At 24.7% G+C, this 20189-nt stretch overlaps 2 protein-coding genes across 2 annotated transcripts in view; both read left to right on the top strand.

Moving 5' to 3' along the window:
• Phum_PHUM040670 (uncharacterized protein) overlaps window positions 1–1182 on the top strand; it is a gene marked incomplete at both ends in the record, with an annotated part of 2174 nt that extends 992 nt beyond the window's left edge. Inside the window, 3 exons of the mRNA XM_002423116.1 lie at window positions 25–235; window positions 312–793; window positions 887–1182. Coding sequence (XP_002423161.1) covers window positions 25–235; window positions 312–793; window positions 887–1182 — 989 coding nt within the window. The remainder of the gene's footprint in view (window positions 1–24; window positions 236–311; window positions 794–886) is intronic.
• Window positions 1183–17275: 16093 nt separating this feature from the next.
• Window positions 17276–18360, top strand: Phum_PHUM040660 (uncharacterized protein; the record flags this gene model as incomplete). The annotated part of the gene is made up of 5 exons (XM_002423115.1): window positions 17276–17279; window positions 17535–17633; window positions 17729–17943; window positions 18038–18130; window positions 18253–18360. 5 exons carry the CDS (start codon window positions 17276–17278, stop codon window positions 18358–18360), a joined length of 519 nt encoding a protein of 172 aa, XP_002423160.1.
• Window positions 18361–20189: the final 1829 nt, after the last annotated feature.

Raw genomic sequence — 20189 nt, 5'->3', positions numbered from 1 at the left:
TCCTATCATCTCTTGTCGTTTTAGCTCATGCTAAACCTGAAGCCGGTTATTCGTACAGCGCACCGGCAGCCCCGAGCTCTAGCTATGGCGCACCGGGAGGTGGATTCGGAGGCAGCGGTTTAGGCGGTCACGGAGGAGGACATGGCGGATTAGGAGGAGGTTTGGGCGGATTAGTTGGATTAGGCGGAGGAGTTAGCGGATTCGGAGGAAGCGGTCTCGGTGGAAGCGGTCTCGGGTAAGAGTCTCGACTCTCCCCGAAAATCAGTTTCAAAAATTATTGTTTAATAAAATTTTAATTTTTTGAATCGCAGAGGTGGATTCGGAAGCGGAGGATTAGGCGCTGGTGGATTTGGTGCTGGAGGCGCTGGTGGATTCGCTGCTGGAGGTGGTGGTGGTTTCGCTGCCGGAGGTGGTGGTGGATTTGCTGCCGGAGGCGGTGGTGGATTTGCTGCCGGTGGTGGTGGCGGTGCTACTGTCCAAAAACACATCTACGTTCACGTTCCCCCACCAGAACCAGAAACTTTCAGACCAAGCAGACCAATCCAAGTTCCAACCCCACAAAAACACTACAAAATCATCTTCATCAAAGCCCCAACCCCACCAACCCCAACTGCTCCAGTTCTTCCAGCTTTCGCTCAAGATGAACAAAAGACTCTCATCTACGTTTTGGTTAAAAGACCAGAAGAAGCTCCAGAAATCACCGTACCAACCCCAGCTCCAACTCAACCAAGCAAACCAGAAGTTTACTTCATCAGATACAAAACTCAAAAGGAAGGAGGTGGATTCGCTGGAGGTAGGCTTCGATTCGCGAAAATCCTTTCTAGGAATAAAAAATTTCATCAGACAAAAACCTAATGAATGCCTTTTTTGTTTGTTCGTTAAACAGGAGCTGGTGGAGCTTTCGGAGCTAGCGGCGCTGGTGGTGCCGGTGGATTCGCTGCTGGTGGTGCTGGAGGATTCGGTGCCGGTGGTGCCGGAGGATTCGGAGGAGTCGGTGGAGTCGGAGGATCTTTTGGAAGCACCGGAGGCGGTTCTTTCGGTAGCACAGGAGCCGGTGGCTTTGGAGGTGCTGGTGGTCACGGTGGTGCTGGCCACGGTGTTCACGGTGGCGGTGGCCACGGTGCCGGAAGCGGCTCTGTATCTGGTTCCTATGGACCACCAGGACAAAGCGGCCCATACTAAGTTAAAATCGAGTCATAAAGTCCGTCATTGTTCATTTCCTCTTGGAAAACATCAATGACAACGGAAAAACCATTTCGCCATGTTGTTACTTGCAACCTTTCATTGCTTTTGTAAATAGTCCTCCCTTATAAAATCATTTATTGTATTTGTTCCCCTTCCATGTGTGTGCATTTTAATTGTAAATTCGGTGGCACTTAATATATGTATTGTGTATGTGTGTGTTAAATAAATTTTGTCTACTTTTTTATTTTTTTTACCTTTTAATAATTTTTTTCCTTACCAAAATAATTATTTTAAATATACACAAATATAAATAAAAAAAAATATAATTTATTTACGTTTTTAAAAAAACCAGAAATTACTTTTCCGCTTTTTTTCTTTCTTCTTTTCCTCTTTAGTTTATTTTTTATGTAAAATTACTTTCTTTAAAAAATTTTTCTTTTTTTAATAAACCTGTCAGCCTGCTAATTTTTAATATGACTCGGTTTTTTTCCATTAAAATATATATTTTTATGTTTCATCTTAATATTTAATTTGACTTTTCCAAATGAGTTTTTGTTTGGTATATCACTCCACGCTCACTTTCATCTAATAAAACCTGTCATGAAAGTAAAATATTATTGCTTCTTCACTACCACCACCACCACTAAACTTTCTTACTTTTGTAATAAAAAAAACTTATACATACACACATACATAAGTTTTAAATTAACTTGTTAATTAAGTGATACATACTACTTTTGCTGTTTTATTGCATTTTTTCTTCTTTTTTTTTGCTCAACATCACCTTTCATTGCCCTTTCACTAAATTTTATAGGCAACAAAAAAAAAAAAAAACTTTGCCAAATCATACTTTTGGTAATCATCATCATCATCGTCATTCATGTAATACTTTATTTATTATTATTATTATTATTGTTTTTTTAAAAATCTTCTTTATAAAAAATAACCATTGAATATTTTTATTATATTCTGTACGAGTAGTATTGTTTTTGTTCCTTTTGTTTTCTTCCTTTTAGAAAGCTCAAAACTTTTTATTATACAAAAATCATTTGATAATTTTGTCATGACATGATACATGTTAATAATATTTAATACCATAACTGGTATTAAATAAAATAAAAAGGAAATTATTTTTTAAAGTTAATAAAATATTTCTTTTTGGCATGTACATACATTGTGTTGACTACAAAACGTTTGCAGAATAAAAAATTCTTGGGTTTACCTCAAATGCTCTATAAATAATTTATTGATGGCAAATTTGTGTCTCTACTTGTAAAACCTGTGAAAACAATAATAATAATAATTATTTTGTGTACTTCATTGACTTCTTTTACTTTGGAGAAATTAAAAAAAATAAAATTATACAATAAATTGCACTGGATAAGCTTGTTTATCGTATAAATTGCTTAATAAAAATAAAAAATTACCACAAACTTGTCTGTTTAGTTAAGTTTTTTTTTTTTTTTTTTTTCCAGAATTACAATAAATCATCTTCTCCATGGTTGGTTTTTTTTTTTTTTATTAGGTTTTGATCCTTTCACTCTTTTTGCTTTTCGCTATCTAAAAGCATGAGGATGAGACATATGTTAAAACCTAAAAATAAAAATTTTAAAAGTAATATTAATAATAATAATAACGTGCGTATAAAGAGATTTTTTATTTAAAAATTTAAAATAAAATCGTTTCTAAAACGTACCTGGATTAATTGATAATTATTTGGATTGCGTAACAAACTGGAAGATTTTAAGTGAAAGTCTTTTGTCTAATGTCGTGTTTTCGAATGAGTTTTTATTCTTTTTGATGGCGCAATTTTAATATCATATAAACGCTTTAAGATGATTATGGTTAAATTTATTGTTGAATGGTTAAATTTTTATATTTTATTTTATTTTTATTTTAATTCCGTGTTTTTTTTTATATAAATAAATATATATAAATACCCACGTATATGTACAATGATTACAAATTGTGTTGAATTTTTTTTACTTTATCTATATAAAAAGATATATATTATATAATTCTAAAATAATCTGGTTGCACATCTCATGTTGTTGCTAAATGGTATGAATGGTATTTAATTACAATAAACTAGAAAACTTTTAGGCTTTTTTTTTTTTTTTCAACAAAATAGTTTTGACATTTAAAATTATTTTTGAAATTAAACGTTTTAAAAGAGGTAAATGAGAGAGAGAGAGAGAGAGAGAGAAAAAAAAAACTTAACGACGTTTAATTTTACTTGTTTACGAAAACCGTTAATTTCGATATTTTAAAAACGTGGATCCAGAATGACGAACGTTACTAAATAAACTAAACCTTTTTTCCCGCCTTTTCCTTTTCTTTACTTCACATCGTACTTTTTAAAATTTTATAAATAATTCGTAAATAAAACACGGTGAGGGTAGTAATTAATTTGAAAATACGAAGGGAATTTAAATAAATAAAAGTGTGATGTAATTGTAATTAAAATTGTAGATTTCGGTGAGAAATTTAATATTAATTTAATAAATTTGAATTTTAACGGATTATTATTTCCCTCGAAATTATTCGTAAAAAATTAAGACTTGTACGCCATCTATACAAAAAATAACAAATTACAACAAAAATTAAAACACTCGTAGTTAATAATAAAAAACGTTAGATGTCGCGGGCATCTCTATTTAACATTAAATATAACAATTTTTAGTTATTCTTTTTTTAGTTTTCAGATGTCGTGTAAGAAGCATATCTTCTTTTTTTAAGTAAAAGTTAAAGACACGATTTAATGTAAGTATTAAATAATTTATTACTCGTAATTTCGATTTATTTATTTTAAATATTATTTTTTTTTTTTTTTTATATTTATGTAACGAATTTTTGATTCTTTTTCGATAAAAAATTCTCACAGAAAAAATTAACGATTTTCGATAAAAAATCACGATCGTGGCATTTTATTAAGTTAAACGTTTCTTCCGCGTTCATAAAATTTTATTTTCCAAAAAAAAAAAACAAAAAAATTATATCACGATCAAAAAGAAAAAAAAATGAATCCCATCGAATATAATAAAAATATTTTTTATTTTGTTAAATAATAATAATAATAATTAATGAATTCAATTGATTGAAAAAAAAATTAAATATTTATTTATAGAAAAATAATATTTTTTTGCAACATAAAAATTTTTTTTTTATTAATATTAAAATACATAAGTAAGTCGTCTCTTCTTAAATTATTTATTGAGGTAAAAGGAATTAATTATTATTATTATTATTATTATTTTTAAAAATAATCGTGAGTAATAATTTAATAATTTTTATTTAAAAAAAAAAAAAAAACTAGTTTTATTTATTTATTTTTATTTTTTAACATAAAATTTTTTTGAAAAAAAATAAATTTTATTTTGAATTCGCGGATAAACCGTTCGTTTTACGACATTTATTTATTATTTAAAAAAAATTATTAATAATTATTTTGTAAATTTTAAAATTTATTAAATAATATTTTGTAAAATTTTAATTTTATGATCTCATCACAGTAGGACGTATCATACATACTTTGAATAAATAAAATTTGTTTTTTCTTTCTTTTCGCAATGAATAATAATAATAATAATGATAATAAATGTGTAAAACATTAAAAATAAAAATTTTGTAATTTATTAATTCATTTAATGTTAAAAAAAAAAATTTTTATTTTTTTGTAGCAAGCAGTTTCGAAGTGAGAGCCTCGGTCTGAAGCCATTGAATCTCCTGGAAGTGGCCCCCAAAGCTTTGCATTGAAGAGGGCAGGAGATCAACATGAATTTCAGCTTTACTCTTCTTCCACGTCAGAATCTTAAAGATGGGACCAAATCTACCCCGATGAAATCAAGGTAAGGATTCGATTTTTTTTTGAGAGTAACGACAACAATGACGACTACTCGTCATGTTTATGCGGAATTTTTCCTTCGTTCTACCCGTAAAAGACAATCCCTCCCTAGCATCACCTCTTCAACAAAGTTGGCGGAGATATCTGGGAACCTAAATCCCCGCCATTGTCATACTTTCACGTCGCAGCTCCGCATTTCATCATCTGAAATAATATGTTTTATAGCTCTCATACAAAAACTATACGCCACCGAGAGGGTTTCAGATCCTTCTGGCCACTTTGACCTCATGACGCCCCAATCGACGTGAAAACTCATTTTCAATGGACCCCCTCAAGCCATCCTCCACATACATAGTGATTGAATGTTAGATTGCATGACTACTTCCGGTTATACCCAAAAACCCTTTTTAAATAATTTTTCCTTTTTTTTTTTAAATTAAATTTAATTAATTAATCGTAAAACTTCATTAAACTCCTAAAAAATTAAAAACAAAAACATTATTTACATATAAGTATTGAAATTGCATAATTAATTAATATCAAGGCGTTTTTAAAATAAATTTTTTTTTTTTTTCACGTAACCTGGAAGTTATTAACTTTTACTTTCAAATATTAATAAAGTTTTTAATAATAAAAATGATTACAATTTACAACGATAATGTATTTTTTAATAAGTTAAAATAATACTAGTAAATAATAATAATAATTTTAATATTACTTAAAAAATAAAATATATTTACGTTTAAAATTCATTCAAATGTGTCCGAGTATATATTTACATACATAAATTTTTTTTTGCTATGTTAATAACGCATAAAATTATTTAACAATTACGTTAATAATAATAATAATGATAAATGTTTTGAAAAAAAGAAAAAAGTTATGGAGTTATCTCATTGAAAAAAAAAAATTTAAATAAACAAAATTTAATTATTTGTTAATTTTAGAAGTAACAATAAATAATTAGAGTGTGACCGATTTTTTTTATTTATATTTTCACAGTCGTGACCAATGTATACTTATTATCATTATTATTTAAAACGATGTAATTTTTTTTTTTTTGTGAATGGATTTGGAATCTTAAAGAAAGAAGAGAAGAGAAGATCCTCTTAAACTTCAAGTTACGTAATAAAAATTATTTATTTATTTTTGTTTAAAAAAACGAGTTTTTTAATTTTTATCAAAATTTTTTGAATTAAAAAAAAAATTTCTGTTATTTGATATGTTTTAATATTATTTATTTTTAAATAAATAAATAAATAATATAATAACATACGATGACACTTTTGAAAAATGATACATAACAAACAAACAAAAAAAAAAATATTACAAAATTTTTAATTATTTATAAATAAATAATAATAAACAATTTTTAATTGAATTTTGTAACTTTTCAGGTGTAATAATAATAATAATTTAATTATTTCAATTACTATCGATAATAATAATCATCATTATCATCATCATCATCATCAACAATCTTATTAAATCTTCTTATTGTATTTAATTGATTTAATTAATTTTTACAAGGAGTAATTTTTTTAATTTTCATTACTTCGCATTTTAAAAAAAAATTTAATTTATTGTTAATTATAAAATATTTAATTTTTTTTTTTTTTTGACGAAAACTTTCAACAAACGATTAACAAACAAACAAAAAAAAAATTACTTATTTGTTAACAACAACAACAACCACAACAACCGCAACAACCATAATAATACAAAACTATAAGTCATTATTCGTTGCATTAAAAAAAAAATTTTATCAACAAGTTTATTTATATATATATACATATAAATATTTAATTAATTAATATTTCATTATTAAAAATTTTATTACGTAATAAAAAAAACCACAATAATAATAATAATAATAATAATAATAATAATAATAATTTTAATAATAATAATAATAAATAAAAATTAAATCTATTAATGACACCCCTTGTTGATTTTTTTGCTTTTAGTAAATAGAAACGATTTCAACAACAAAAAAAATTAATTAATAACTTATTATCATAAAATTATTAATTAAAAAAAAAATCGATTAATCGATATCGATTTATTGATCAAAAAAAAAAATTACGGTAATTTTATTATTAATTAACACCCCTCGAGTGTTTGACAGGAAAAGTGTTGTATCCGCCATAAGTGATTAAAAAAAAAAAAAAAAAATTAAATAAATTATCAGGTATTTACGATTAATAACAATTAATAAGTTTGATATAATCAATCGATGGAAAAATAACTTAAACGTACCTATTCATTAATTATGTAAAAATAATAATAATAATAATAAAACTTTCTTTTAAAAAATGAAGTACCCAAACACACACACACAAACACGTTAAAATAAATTTATTTAAAATAATTTTATTTTTAAAAAAAATTTTTTGGTTTAATAAATAAATAAATAAATAAATTGTTAATTATACTTATGATTATTTATTATTATAAACAATTATTTAAATAAATTATTTTTTTACGTAATTAAACAAAAAAAAAAACATAACAAAACAATTAAACTCATTTTATTGTTAATTATTTATTTAAACATCGTTTATTATTTAGGGTATTACGCCGCATTTTTTATGTAACCCATTTAAATAATCAACATTATACTCTCCTCCGAAACATACATAAATAAATTATTATTATTATTATTAACATTTGTTTTGAAACATTTTAATGTTTTTAATAACAATTATGTATATATGTGTATACAAATAATTAAACTTTTTACGTTTTGGTAATAATATCATTGGTAGAAAAATAATAATAATAATAGAATTTTAATTTATTTAAATAAATAAATAATTCACTCGTTGTAGTAATAATAATAATGATAATTAAAAGATGAAAGAGATTAATTTATTAAAATTTATTAAATTTGACCAATGGGTAGATTTTTGCAGTCGGTTTTACTATTATTATTATTAATATTATTAACGTAAAAATTTAAATAAATAATTTATATTATTTATAGTGTTAATAAGTGTCCGATGATAAAAAAATAAAAAAATATTTACCGGAAACGGTCGATAATTTTGGAATAATTCGCTTAGGATAAGACGTAATAAACGTCCGCGTGTGTACCGCATAACCGGAAATGAAATTTTTTTTTTTTTTTACTCCAGATAAATGGATAAGAAGAAGAAATAATTTCACAGCTTCATCATAATTAAGTGAAATTATTCTTTATTTTTCTTTTTTTTTAATTACGTAATAATAAAGTATCACGTCGGCATGTTTTTTTTTTTTTTTTATCATTTTTTTGCAGAATTAAAAAAAAAAAAAAAAAAAACATCGATCGGGGGGATATTCTTTGAACGAAATAATGCCATCTTTTCAATTATTATTATTATTTTTATTATTATTATTCAATATTTGAAAGTTGTTATTCTTCTTTTTTTTTTTACTTAATAAAAAAATAAAAAAAAAAAAAGTTACTCCGTTGATTAACGCGTATTTAATTTATAATTATTATTTTGTTTTTGTAACATCGTTCGTGTCTCCTTCCTTCCCCTTCATGATGATATCATCTCTCTTTCCCCCCCCCTTCCTCCCCTTTCTCCCCTCCCCCCGTTATCATTATTATTATTATTAAACTTTTTTCCGCATTATTTGAAAACCGTTAATGCTACTTTTTTAACTTATTTTTGCGTCTTGTTTATACGTTAAACCTTTAGGCTAAAATCACTAACATCATTTTATTATCATTATTATTATTATTATTATTATCATCAACAGAAATTAAATTTTATTTCCGGTAAACAACTTTTTTTGGCGCCGGTTTTTTTACTCGTACCTGTTTTTGTATTTTAATCCCTGAATGGAATTAATTTTTTTAAAAAGGGAAATTTTCTTCTCACTCGCGATTAAAAAAAAAATTTCACAAAATAATAATAATAATGATAATAATGATAATAATAATAAAACGCGTCGCGTATTTTTTTTTTCTTACGATATACTTAAAGTAAAAATTTTCTTTTTTTTTTAATATCATCGCTATTATTATTTTTTTTTTTTTTAAATTTATGCACTTGAACTACTTTTCACTACTCCTCCTCCTCCTACTACTACTACTACTACTACTACTATTATTATTATTATTATTATTAATAAAAAGGAAAAATATACAACACTATAATTAAGTTATAAGTATAACCTTTGACACTAAACTCACTACGTAATTTCCTACGTAACCTTTTCAAGGACGTTTTATTATTATTATTATTATTATACTCTTGTTTTTTTTTTTTATATAATTCATAAATCATAATGATTAATACTTCTGTATGTTATGAAAAAGAAAAATTGTTTGTTGTTTGTTGTTGTTGTTATAATTTCCTTAATTTCGAGACCGAAAAAAAAATTTATTGAAAAATTTTTCCCTGATAAACTCTCCCCCTCTCTCCCGCTCCCCATGATTATTTGCATTACAAATTTTTAATATTAAACGTATTGTATTCAAAAAAGAGAGAGAGAGAGACATGTAAAAACGTTTTTTCTTTTTTTTTTTAACAGTTATTATTATTATTTAAACAATAATGAATGAAAGGAAAATTTTTAATTGTTTTTTAAAAAATAATTTTCCGGATTGTGTTATACAATCCATCCGTATTAATACGATATATTAGAGAGAGAGAGAGAGAGAGAGAGAGAGAAAAGAAATTTAATAAAAAGACAAAAAAAATTATTATTATTATTATTATTATCATTATTATTATTATTTTCTACGATTTTATTACGTCGTCCTTCAAAAAAAAAAAAGTCGAGATGAAAAAAAAATTTTTTGGACAAAAGAATTTCTAATTCATATCTCTCTCTCTCTCTGACTTTCTCTATCACGTACCTAATTATTATTATTATTATTATTATTACTATTCATTCTTAACGCCGAATCGTTTAAAATGCATAGAAATTGTTGTGATTTACTACAAATTTAATCGAATAATAATAATAATAATAATAATCTCTTCCCTGACAATCTTATAATGAAGAGAGAGAAGGAGAGAGAGAGAGAGAGAGTTGATACAAAAATAAATAAATAAATAAATAAATAAAATATTAATTTAATTAAAATAATAATAATAATAATAATGTCGTGTTTTCCATTACCGACGTGTGTATACGTGCTGAGTGCGTGTGCGTGCGTGCGTGCGGGTGCGTGTTTTGTAAATCGAGAAAAAAAAAAGAAAAGAAAAGAAAGAAAACTAGTATTATCGAATTAATTATAAGTTATAATTATTTTATTTAATAAAAAATATTATTATTATTATTTAACGAAGAACTGGCGTCAGTTTGAACTTGTTGCGACATTTTATCAATCTTCCGCGATTCTTCTTTTGTCGTTTTTTATTTGTGTTACAAAAAAAAAAAAAAAATTTTGTAGGTTTAATAATAAAACAAGATTTTCTTTCTTAAACACGCACACACGCACTCACACACACGCATATGTAATATCATACGACGAAAAATTATGAATATTTTATCGAAAATTAACTTAAATCCGGTTTTTTTAAAATTATTACGTGATGCATACAAAAATTTTCTTTTTTTTTATTAATTAAATAATTAAATTTTTTTCTTATTGATTGATTGATTGATTGATTGAAAAAAGCCACAGAAAATCCTCCAACGCAAATCTGATTTTTTTTTTTAACTTTTTTTTAAATCCGAAGGCTTGGAGGAAAAAAAAAAATTTTTTTTATAAATTGTTTATACCAATTGTGGTAAAATTATATTTATTTACCCTCGAGATATTATTATTATTATTATTATTATTATTATTATTATCGTCAAATCGTGGTCAGGAATTTGTTTTTTTTTTTTAAGTAAATGACCACTTTCTCATAGTTTAGACCAGAAAGTCAAATCATTTTTTTTTTTTTACACAGAAAAAAAAAAGTATCGAAGAAAGTAGATTTAATATTTTTGTTAGTTTTAAACACGTTTATTATGTTTATAAAAAAAAAAAAAACATTCGAATAGGTATAATATAAAACCTGAATCGGCCTGGAAAAAAAAAAAAAAAAAAAAATTAAATGACATAATTCGGGGTCAATGGGGTACAATAATAATGGGTGCCAAAATAAAATTCCTATAAGCCTGACCTGTGACAGTTCTTGGATTAAATTTAAAAGGGAAGGGAGGGAGGGAGGGAGAGAAGGGGAATGAGTTGGGGGGATAGGAGGAGGGCCAGGAGGGGGGGGCTCGTTCATCTCATCGATTTCTTAACCTCCTTTTTACGTATTCAGGCTGTCACTTGGTGTTTGTTGACTATGTTGTATACTCTATACGTGTTGAGTAACTCTTTGAATATTTTTAATTATCAAATATCAATAAATACTGTCCAACGTATATTATCATTATTATTACTATTTTATCAATTCGTTTAGCCCCCTTTATCCAGCCCCCCCCCCAAAAAAAAAAACCTAAACCTTTTCCTGTACGTGCATACGATTTTCCCCCCTTTTTTCATTTCTCTCAAATTCTTTCGATATTATTCAACATTTTTAAAATACCATCATCATCATCATCATCATCATCATCATTATCATCATCATTATTATTATCATTTATTTTGAAATGTCGAAATATCTATTACACGTTTTTTTATCAACGACTCGAATATTATTTATAATCCACGGGATGCGTTTTTTTTTTTTTAATCTCACGTTTAAAACGAAAATTGAAAAATAAAAAAAATTTTTTTTACATTATTTGTAACACGATAAAAACGCGCGTAAATATATCGTTGATTCACCGTGAAATAATAATAATGATAATAAAATACGAACGCGTAAAAAATTAATTGATAAAAATGAATGATTTGCCAGTTATTTGGTCAATTAATTTAACGCGCATCACGTATTCATTTTAATAATATGCGTGTGTGTGTGTGCGTATTTATTAATAATAAATTCAATAACGTCATTAAACGTTTTATTATTATTATTATTATTATTACATTTTTCATAATGATAATGATGATGATGATGATGATAATGACGGGGTGAAAAAGGAAAAGAAAAGTTTTTAAAAAGAAAAAAACGTAGGGGCCAACAATGAATTTTTTTTAAAATTTTAATATGTAATTATTATTATTATTATTATTATTATTATTATTATTATTATTATTAAAAACGCGGGTCTTTTTTTGAACGTAATAAATATCATTTCCTCATCGTGAATTTCATTCAATAAAAAATTATTAAGGATATTATAGTAACGAAAAAAAAAAAAAAATACAATTTTATTGTTTTCATGAAAGTTTTAAAAAATTATTTAATTTCATTCGAAATGTATGGGGGGAAAAAAAGTCAGCCATTTTGATGTTGTGTCTTCTTCCTATTGGTGTTTTATTACTTTTTTTTTTTCTTAATGCTTCCATTTTTACGGTTTAATAATAATAATAATAATAATAATAATAATAATTTTTAACCTTTATCCTCGAGTTACTTTTTTTTTTTTTTTTTCTACATCATGCAATCATCGAACTCTTCCTATTTTTTTTTCTTAACATTTTATTAAATAACATAAATTTGAAACGTGAGAATTTTTCCCTTCCCTTCCCCTCCCCCTCCCCTCTCCCCCCGACATTTCTGTTTTCCTTTTATATACAAACAATTTGTTTTTCACAAGGAAAAAAAAAAAAAAAAACTGATATGATAATTCCTATACCGACTATTATTTATTTAACCGAAATTTTTTTTTTTTATAATAAATTTCTAATAAGTTTTCTTTCTTTCTTTTTGTTCTAGAAATTCGACCGCCATATTTATTTTATGTAAGAAAAACATTAAATCCTCATGAAGAATAGAAGAAAGGTACACACAAATATATCATTTTCTGTCACGAAAAAGGTACTCACATGAAAAAGGTGATTTAAAACGTGTCGTAATTTAAATTTAACGGTCATTTGCAACGCTGAAATCATCATCATCATCATCATCATCATCTTTTCATAAAATAATAATAATAATACTTATATAAAAATTAACGTGTATATAAATGATATAATTACGGTTTTACTTTTTATTATTATTATAATACAAAGAATTTTAACTGGCTATCAATCAAAAATACGTCACAAAAACCATATTATTATTATTATTATCATTAAAATTTTTTTTGAAAACCGACCATTTTGTCGCAAAAAAACTAAACGTTTGAGAATGATTATTATCATTATTATTATTAATTAATTTTTACGTATTTTAATTTATTCGATAAATAAATCGTGCCAATAAATAAACAAAAAAAAATTATGTAAAGCACATAAAATTCGATATAAATCAATTCCATATACATAATAATAATTATTGTTATTTTTGGGGGGGTGGGGGTATTATTATTATTATTGTTAATTTTTCATCCGAAAAAAAAATTTAATCGAGTCGTAATTACGTATTTTACATACATATATATGCAAATTCTTAAAAATTTTAAAATAATTTGAAATTAAGTCGTTTTCTCTTTTCCCCCCCCTTCTCTCTCTCTCTCTCACTCGTAATTAAAAATCGATTAATTAATTAATTTATTATTATTATTATTAACTTATTAATAATTTAATATACAAAAAAAAGCGAAAAGTTTTTAGAAAATTTTCGTGAAACGTAAAATAAATTATTTATTATTATTATTATTATTGTTGTTCGCTACACGTATCGTGTGACAAAAAAATTAAAATTTTATTTATTTACAATAAATAATAATAATAATAACGTAATATAATAATATCGATTTATTAATAAAAGAATTTTTTTGGTTTGCGTCACATCCAAACACATGTGAGACCTTAAAACAAATGTTTTATTATTATTATTATTATTGCGTAAAAAAAAAAAATTTTTTTAATAATAATAATAATTCATTGAAAATTTTACGGTAATTTATTTAAATTAATATTTAAAATAAATAAATATTTTCACGGCGAATTTATTACAAAATTTTTTTTTTCTATTTTTTTTATTTTCTTCAGATAACGATAACAGATCAATAAATAAAAAAGGAAAAAAAGGAAAAAAAAAGGAAAATTTTCCTTATTTTACAAAAAAAATTATTATTATTATTATTATTATTATTATTATTATTATTATTATTATTATATTACCATTAGTAGAGTAATTAAATTTCGGTTTTTTTTTTACGTAATAACCATAAAAAATAAAACTCTACGAATTTGCATTCAAAAGAGAGAGAGAGAGAGAGAGAGAGAGAGATAGATGGTTAAAAAGGAAAATTTATTTCACGCTTTTCACTTTTAGCATGAAAGTAAAAGAAAAGAAAAATTAGGTTTTAATTTTTTTAGCTTTAAAAAAGTTTTTTTTAATAACAAGTTATGAGATTTATTTTTAGTTGAACAATATTTCCGCCCCCCCTGTTCCCTTTCGTGCCCCTGTCTCCCTGCCTCCCCCTCCCCGCCTTCCCCCCTCATTATTCCCACGATAATTACCTTATCCGTGAGAATTTTTTTTTCTTCTTTTTGTTTTTTTTCTTTTTTTTACACGTCCGAAAAATATGAAATGTTCATTATTATCATTATTATTATTATTATTATGTACATATTTCCAATTAATAAATAAATAAATAAATAACTTTTTAATAGATTACGACGACGATGACGACGAAGACGTTCAAATTAAAAATTTAATTAACATTTAATTATGAGACAAAGAAAGTTAAAGAGTTAATAATTTTAATTGTAACGAAGTTTTCAATAACGGTTACATAAAAAAACTCAAGTAATAATGATAATAATATTCGTACAATTTACGTGAAATCGACCGCGCACACGCGCACACACACACAATCTTTTATTTTCTATTGAAAAATTTTTTGTTGTTGTTGTTGGTCTTCTCCATTTCCGTATTAACGAAAAAAAAATTATTAATAATTAAAAAAAAAAAAAATTTTCGTACGGACACAACACAAACTTTATTTTATATATACATTTATGTATTTCAATTATTATTATGTATATTATGTAAGAGAAAATAATAATGATGATAATAATTTTTTTTGTATCAAGTCTACAAACAATAAAAAGTTTTACCTTGTACGATTTTAAATATTTTTTTTTTTTGTTAATAATATAATTGTTACGCATATAAGAAAAAAAAGTAAAAGGAAACATTAAAGTATTTATTATTATTATCATCATCATCATCATCATCATTATTATTATTATTAAGATGATTTGACAAATTTAGAGGAAAAAAACTACTTACAAACCTATTAAAATCATATATATTTTTTTTTTCATTAAATCATTTAATTAATTAATTAATTAACATTTATTTATTTTATTATTTATTGACAAATAATAATAATAAACAAATAACATAAAATAAAATAAAACTTTATCGATTTCAAAATTTTATTATTAAGAGAGAGAGAGAGAGAGTGAGAGAGAGAAAGAATTTAGTGTGGGCCAAACCTGATGCAATTATAAATTACATATATACACACAAAGGAATGGACGGACAACAAAAAAAAATGACAAAATTTTTTTTTTTTTTGTAATTTTGGCATCATTGCATTTAAGTTGCACATGAATGAAGCGCCCCCCTTCCCCCCCTTTCTCCCCTCTCTCTCTTCTACTCTTCTTCTTTCCCGGTATTTTTTTTTTGATATTTGAATTCGATGACTCTCCCTCTCTCGCTCTCTCTCTCTGTTGTTGCGTTATTATTATTATTATTATTACGACGTTTTTCGTGGGGGGATGGCAAAGGATGGGGGAAGGATTAGGGGGGAGAAGAAGATAGGGAAGGAGGAAGAGGAGGAGGAGGAGAAAAATAAGATAGATAGATATAGGGTAGAGGTGTTGCCGATGAGAGAAAGGAGTAGGAGTAGGAGAAAGGGGAGGGAGGAGAGTGGATGGGGTGGGGGGAAAAGGACGCCGCTTTGAATTTTTTAGGTGTGATCCCTGGAGATAGAACATTATAGAATTAATCACGGTCAACTGAGTATTTGCGTAATTCTGGTGTATAAAAAGTGAAATTGTATGAAAGTAATCATCATTTATCAGTTGAACATCGACGTAGCGGGTTGTCGTCGTCTTTTCTATCTCTTTGTACATTAAGTGTCGCCATGATATATTTAGGGGTAAGTAATAAGTTTATTTACTCTATGACTTTTCTATTTTTGGTGTTTGTTACCGCGTTCCGAACAAAAAAAATATATTTTGGATATAATACAAAAAGGTTTGTTATTATATATCTTTTTTCTAAATTATTTATTTTTCATTTACGAAAAACGGTAAAAAAAAAAAAAAAAAAAAAAAAAACTTTTTATTTTCTCTATGGAATTTTATTTTGTGTTTAATGTTTTATAAATTAAAAAAACATTTTTTAAAAAAATTTCAATGACCAAAAATGTTAATTTTTTTTTTTGTATCAAATAATGATTATGATGATACTCGTTCGTTTCAACTTTTACTTTTTAAATTATTATTATTATTATCCTTTCATTTTTCTTTATTATTTATGGTGAAAATATTAAAATTGTCATCTCTTGTTTTGTCTAATAATTAATTATAAAAATTATTTTCTTGTCAAATTAAATTAAATAAATTTAAAAAAAAAGGATGGAAAATAATGAAGGAAAAATTAACGAACTTTCTTTAGAAAAAAAAAAAAAAAAATTGAACATAGAGTAAAATAAGGAAAGTTATGATAAAAAAATTTTTTTTTAACTATATCAAATCGAATACCCCTCGAGTTAATAAAAAAATTTCTTTCTTTATATGGAAATAATAATATGAGTCTGTTTTTTTGTGAAATCATAAATTATTTTTAATAATAATAATAATAATAATATGATATTAATATATTAGATAAATTTACTTTTATGGATTATGTCGTTTACCAAAAAGAGAAAATTAATAATTCAAGTTCAAAATGAAAATATTAATTATTAATTAATTAATTACAATTGCTACTAGCTAACGGGTTTTATATCAAAAAAAAGAAAATCTCGTTTGTTTCTCTATTCGAAATGAAAAATGTCGGCTTTCATTTTTTTTTTTTTTTTTATTAAATATTTTAAATAATTTTCCGCCGCGTAAAAAAAAACCTTCGGTAGCCAAGCGTTTAATTAAAAAAAGAAAAAAAAAGAAAAATTTCACTTTGTTTGTTTTTTTCCTCTATTACACATCACACTGTTGTGAAAAATGTTATTATTATCATCATCATCATTATCATCATCATCATTATCATCATCATCATTGTTAATTTTCTTATGAGTTAATTTCATAAAAAAAATAACGAAACCGATGAAATAATTTTTTTTTTTTTTGTTTGTTTCCAGAGTTTGTCAAAAAACTTTTTGTTTGTTTGTTTTAATTAAAAGTACCGTGAAATAATAATAATAATAATAATAATGATAATAATAATGATAATAATAATAATGGTAATAATATTAATGGTTTTCATTCGTTTTCACAAAAGGAATTAATATTATTATTTTTTTTAATAGGTTTTTTGTTCATTAATAGTAGCCTGCGTGGCCCTACCGGAACCTCCAGTTTTTGGAGGATATCCGGCGAGTGGATTAGATAGTTATGCAGCACCGGTTGGTGGCGGTGGTGGTTCCGGAGGTAAAGAAAAAACAAAATCTATTATTATTATTATTATTTTTTTAAAAAAAATTTTAAAGTAATCAATATGAAAAAATTTAAAGGTGGATATCCAGCTCCGGCTCCACAATATGGACCACCGGCCCAAGCTCCAGTCGTACACAAACACGTTTACGTTCACGTACCACCTCCAGAAGCTCCAGTTTACCAACCAAGAAAAGTTTATCCGGCTCCGGTACCTAGAAAACATTATAAAATAGTTTTCATAAAAGCTCCAACTCCACCAACTCCAACCGTACCGGATCTTCCAGTTCCAGTACAAGATGAACAGGTACAATCGAATCCCACGATATAATAATAATAATAATGATAATAAATTATTTCTTTATCTCGTACTGGATTCGTACCTTTTTTTTTTTTTATAGAAAACTCTTATCTACGTCTTGGTGAAGAGACCAGAAGAACAACCAGAAATTCACATTCCAACACCAGCACCAACGAAACCTAGCAAACCGGAAGTTTATTTCATCAGATACAAGACTCACGTAAGAATAATAATAATAATAATAATAATAATAATAATATTTTAAATAGAATTATTAAATCCGTTATTAAACGAACGAAAAAATCATTGTTGCAGAAACAAGAAGGTGGTTATCCAGATTCAGGTGTACCAGCATCATTTGCATCATCTGGAGGATCTGCACCAAGCGGAAGTTACGGAGTACCAACATCGAATGGTTATTAAAAAAATTAAAAAAAAAAAAAAATTTTTTTACATTTGCTCTTAATTCGGTGGCACTAATTCAGAGCAATTTTTTTTTCCCCTAATAACAAAAATAAGTTTAATAATCTTTTTGTTTTATGTACATAAAAATAACTTATGATATGAAATTGAAAATGACGAGGAAAATGTCTACAACTCTTGGATTTTAAAAAGTGTTTTTCATAAGATGTAAAAGGAAAACAAACAAGTTGATAAAGATCTTAAAACAACAAACAACAAACAACAACAACAACAAAAGATTATAAACTTATATTTTCAATTTTATATTATTTTAATATTAAATTAATATTAATTTGTATATATATATATTAATTTTGTTATTTTAATAATAAAAATTTAAAAAAAAAACTTTTTTTATTGTCTTCTTAACAACAACAACCAGAACAACAAACAAATCATCATTTAAACCGACAAACAATTACATAAGTAGGATAAGGCAAAAAAAAAAAAAATAATAAATTTTATGAGCAAATTTATAAATTTTTTATTTAATTAAAAAAAAATATATAAAAAAATTATTATTATTATCTCTATTTATTTATTTATTTTTTTTTTTTTTAAATATTTTTAAATAAATGCGCTACAAGCTATACAAAGGCATTTTAAAACTAGACGAGGCACAACCTTAAAATAATAATAATAATAATAATCATCTTTGATAATAAAAAAAAAAAAAAAAAAAAAAAAAAAAAACTCATCACTCTGACATAAAATATATAATTATTATTTACACTTAATAATAATAATAATGATGAAATTGTATTTAAACTTAAGTCACTACCTATTACTTAAATGACAAATACTATGAGGATGATAATGATGATGATGATGATGATGATGATGATACGTGATAAAAAAATTTTTTTTTAATATTAAATTTATATATAATTTAAAAAGGCCTTTTCCTTTTTTTCCTTTTTTTCACCCTTAACAAAGGACACTTTTTTTTTTTTTTTTATTATTATTAATCTATATGTGAAAAAAATTTTTAAAAATATTATTATTATTATTATCGAAAATGAAAATAATAATAATAATAAAAAATATTTGACATTTTACAGCAATTATGTGAATTTTTTGTTGTAATATGTACAGTGTGTCGTGTGGTTTTTTTATTATTATTATTTTTTTTTACGAAAGAGGAACATAAATAACATTTATCGATAATGATAATAATAATGATAATAATAATAATGATGATAAAGAGAAATTTTTTGTACATTTCAAAAAAAAAGTAAAAATAAAATTGATTTGTATAAAAAAAAAAAAACGACAAAAATTATAAAAAAATTTTTTTTTTTTTAAATTTGATTTGAGTGTGTCAATTATACATATTATTATTATCATTATTATCATTATTAATACTATTTTATTACGTTTTTTTTAATAAACTTGATTATGTTATGTAATTTATTTTAAAAATCGATTCACTGGGAATGTTTCTTTTAAGTCTTATTTATGCGATATTTTTTTTTTTTTTTCAAAAATATAAATTTTATTTATGTAACCATAAAAAAAAAAAAAAAAATTTCTGTTTTATTATTACTACTACTAGTATTATTATTATTATGATTATCATAATTATTATTATTATTATTATTCATTCGTAATAATAATAATAACAATTTACAATTAAAATTGAGTATTTTATCGAGTCTTTTTTTTATTAAAAAAATGAAGTTTTTAATTTTAGTGATTTATTAAAGAGATCAATTAATTATTTATTTATATTAATTATTTCCTTATTAATATTTTTATTTTTCCACAAAATATATATATAATTATAAAAA

This window comes from Pediculus humanus, genomic scaffold (assembly GCF_000006295.1).
Source record: "Pediculus humanus corporis 1103172107387 genomic scaffold, whole genome shotgun sequence".
Taxonomy (NCBI): Eukaryota; Metazoa; Arthropoda; class Insecta; order Psocodea; family Pediculidae; genus Pediculus; species Pediculus humanus.
Note: the sequence above shows the minus strand (reverse complement) of the source record. Positions and strands in the feature narration are given on the sequence as shown.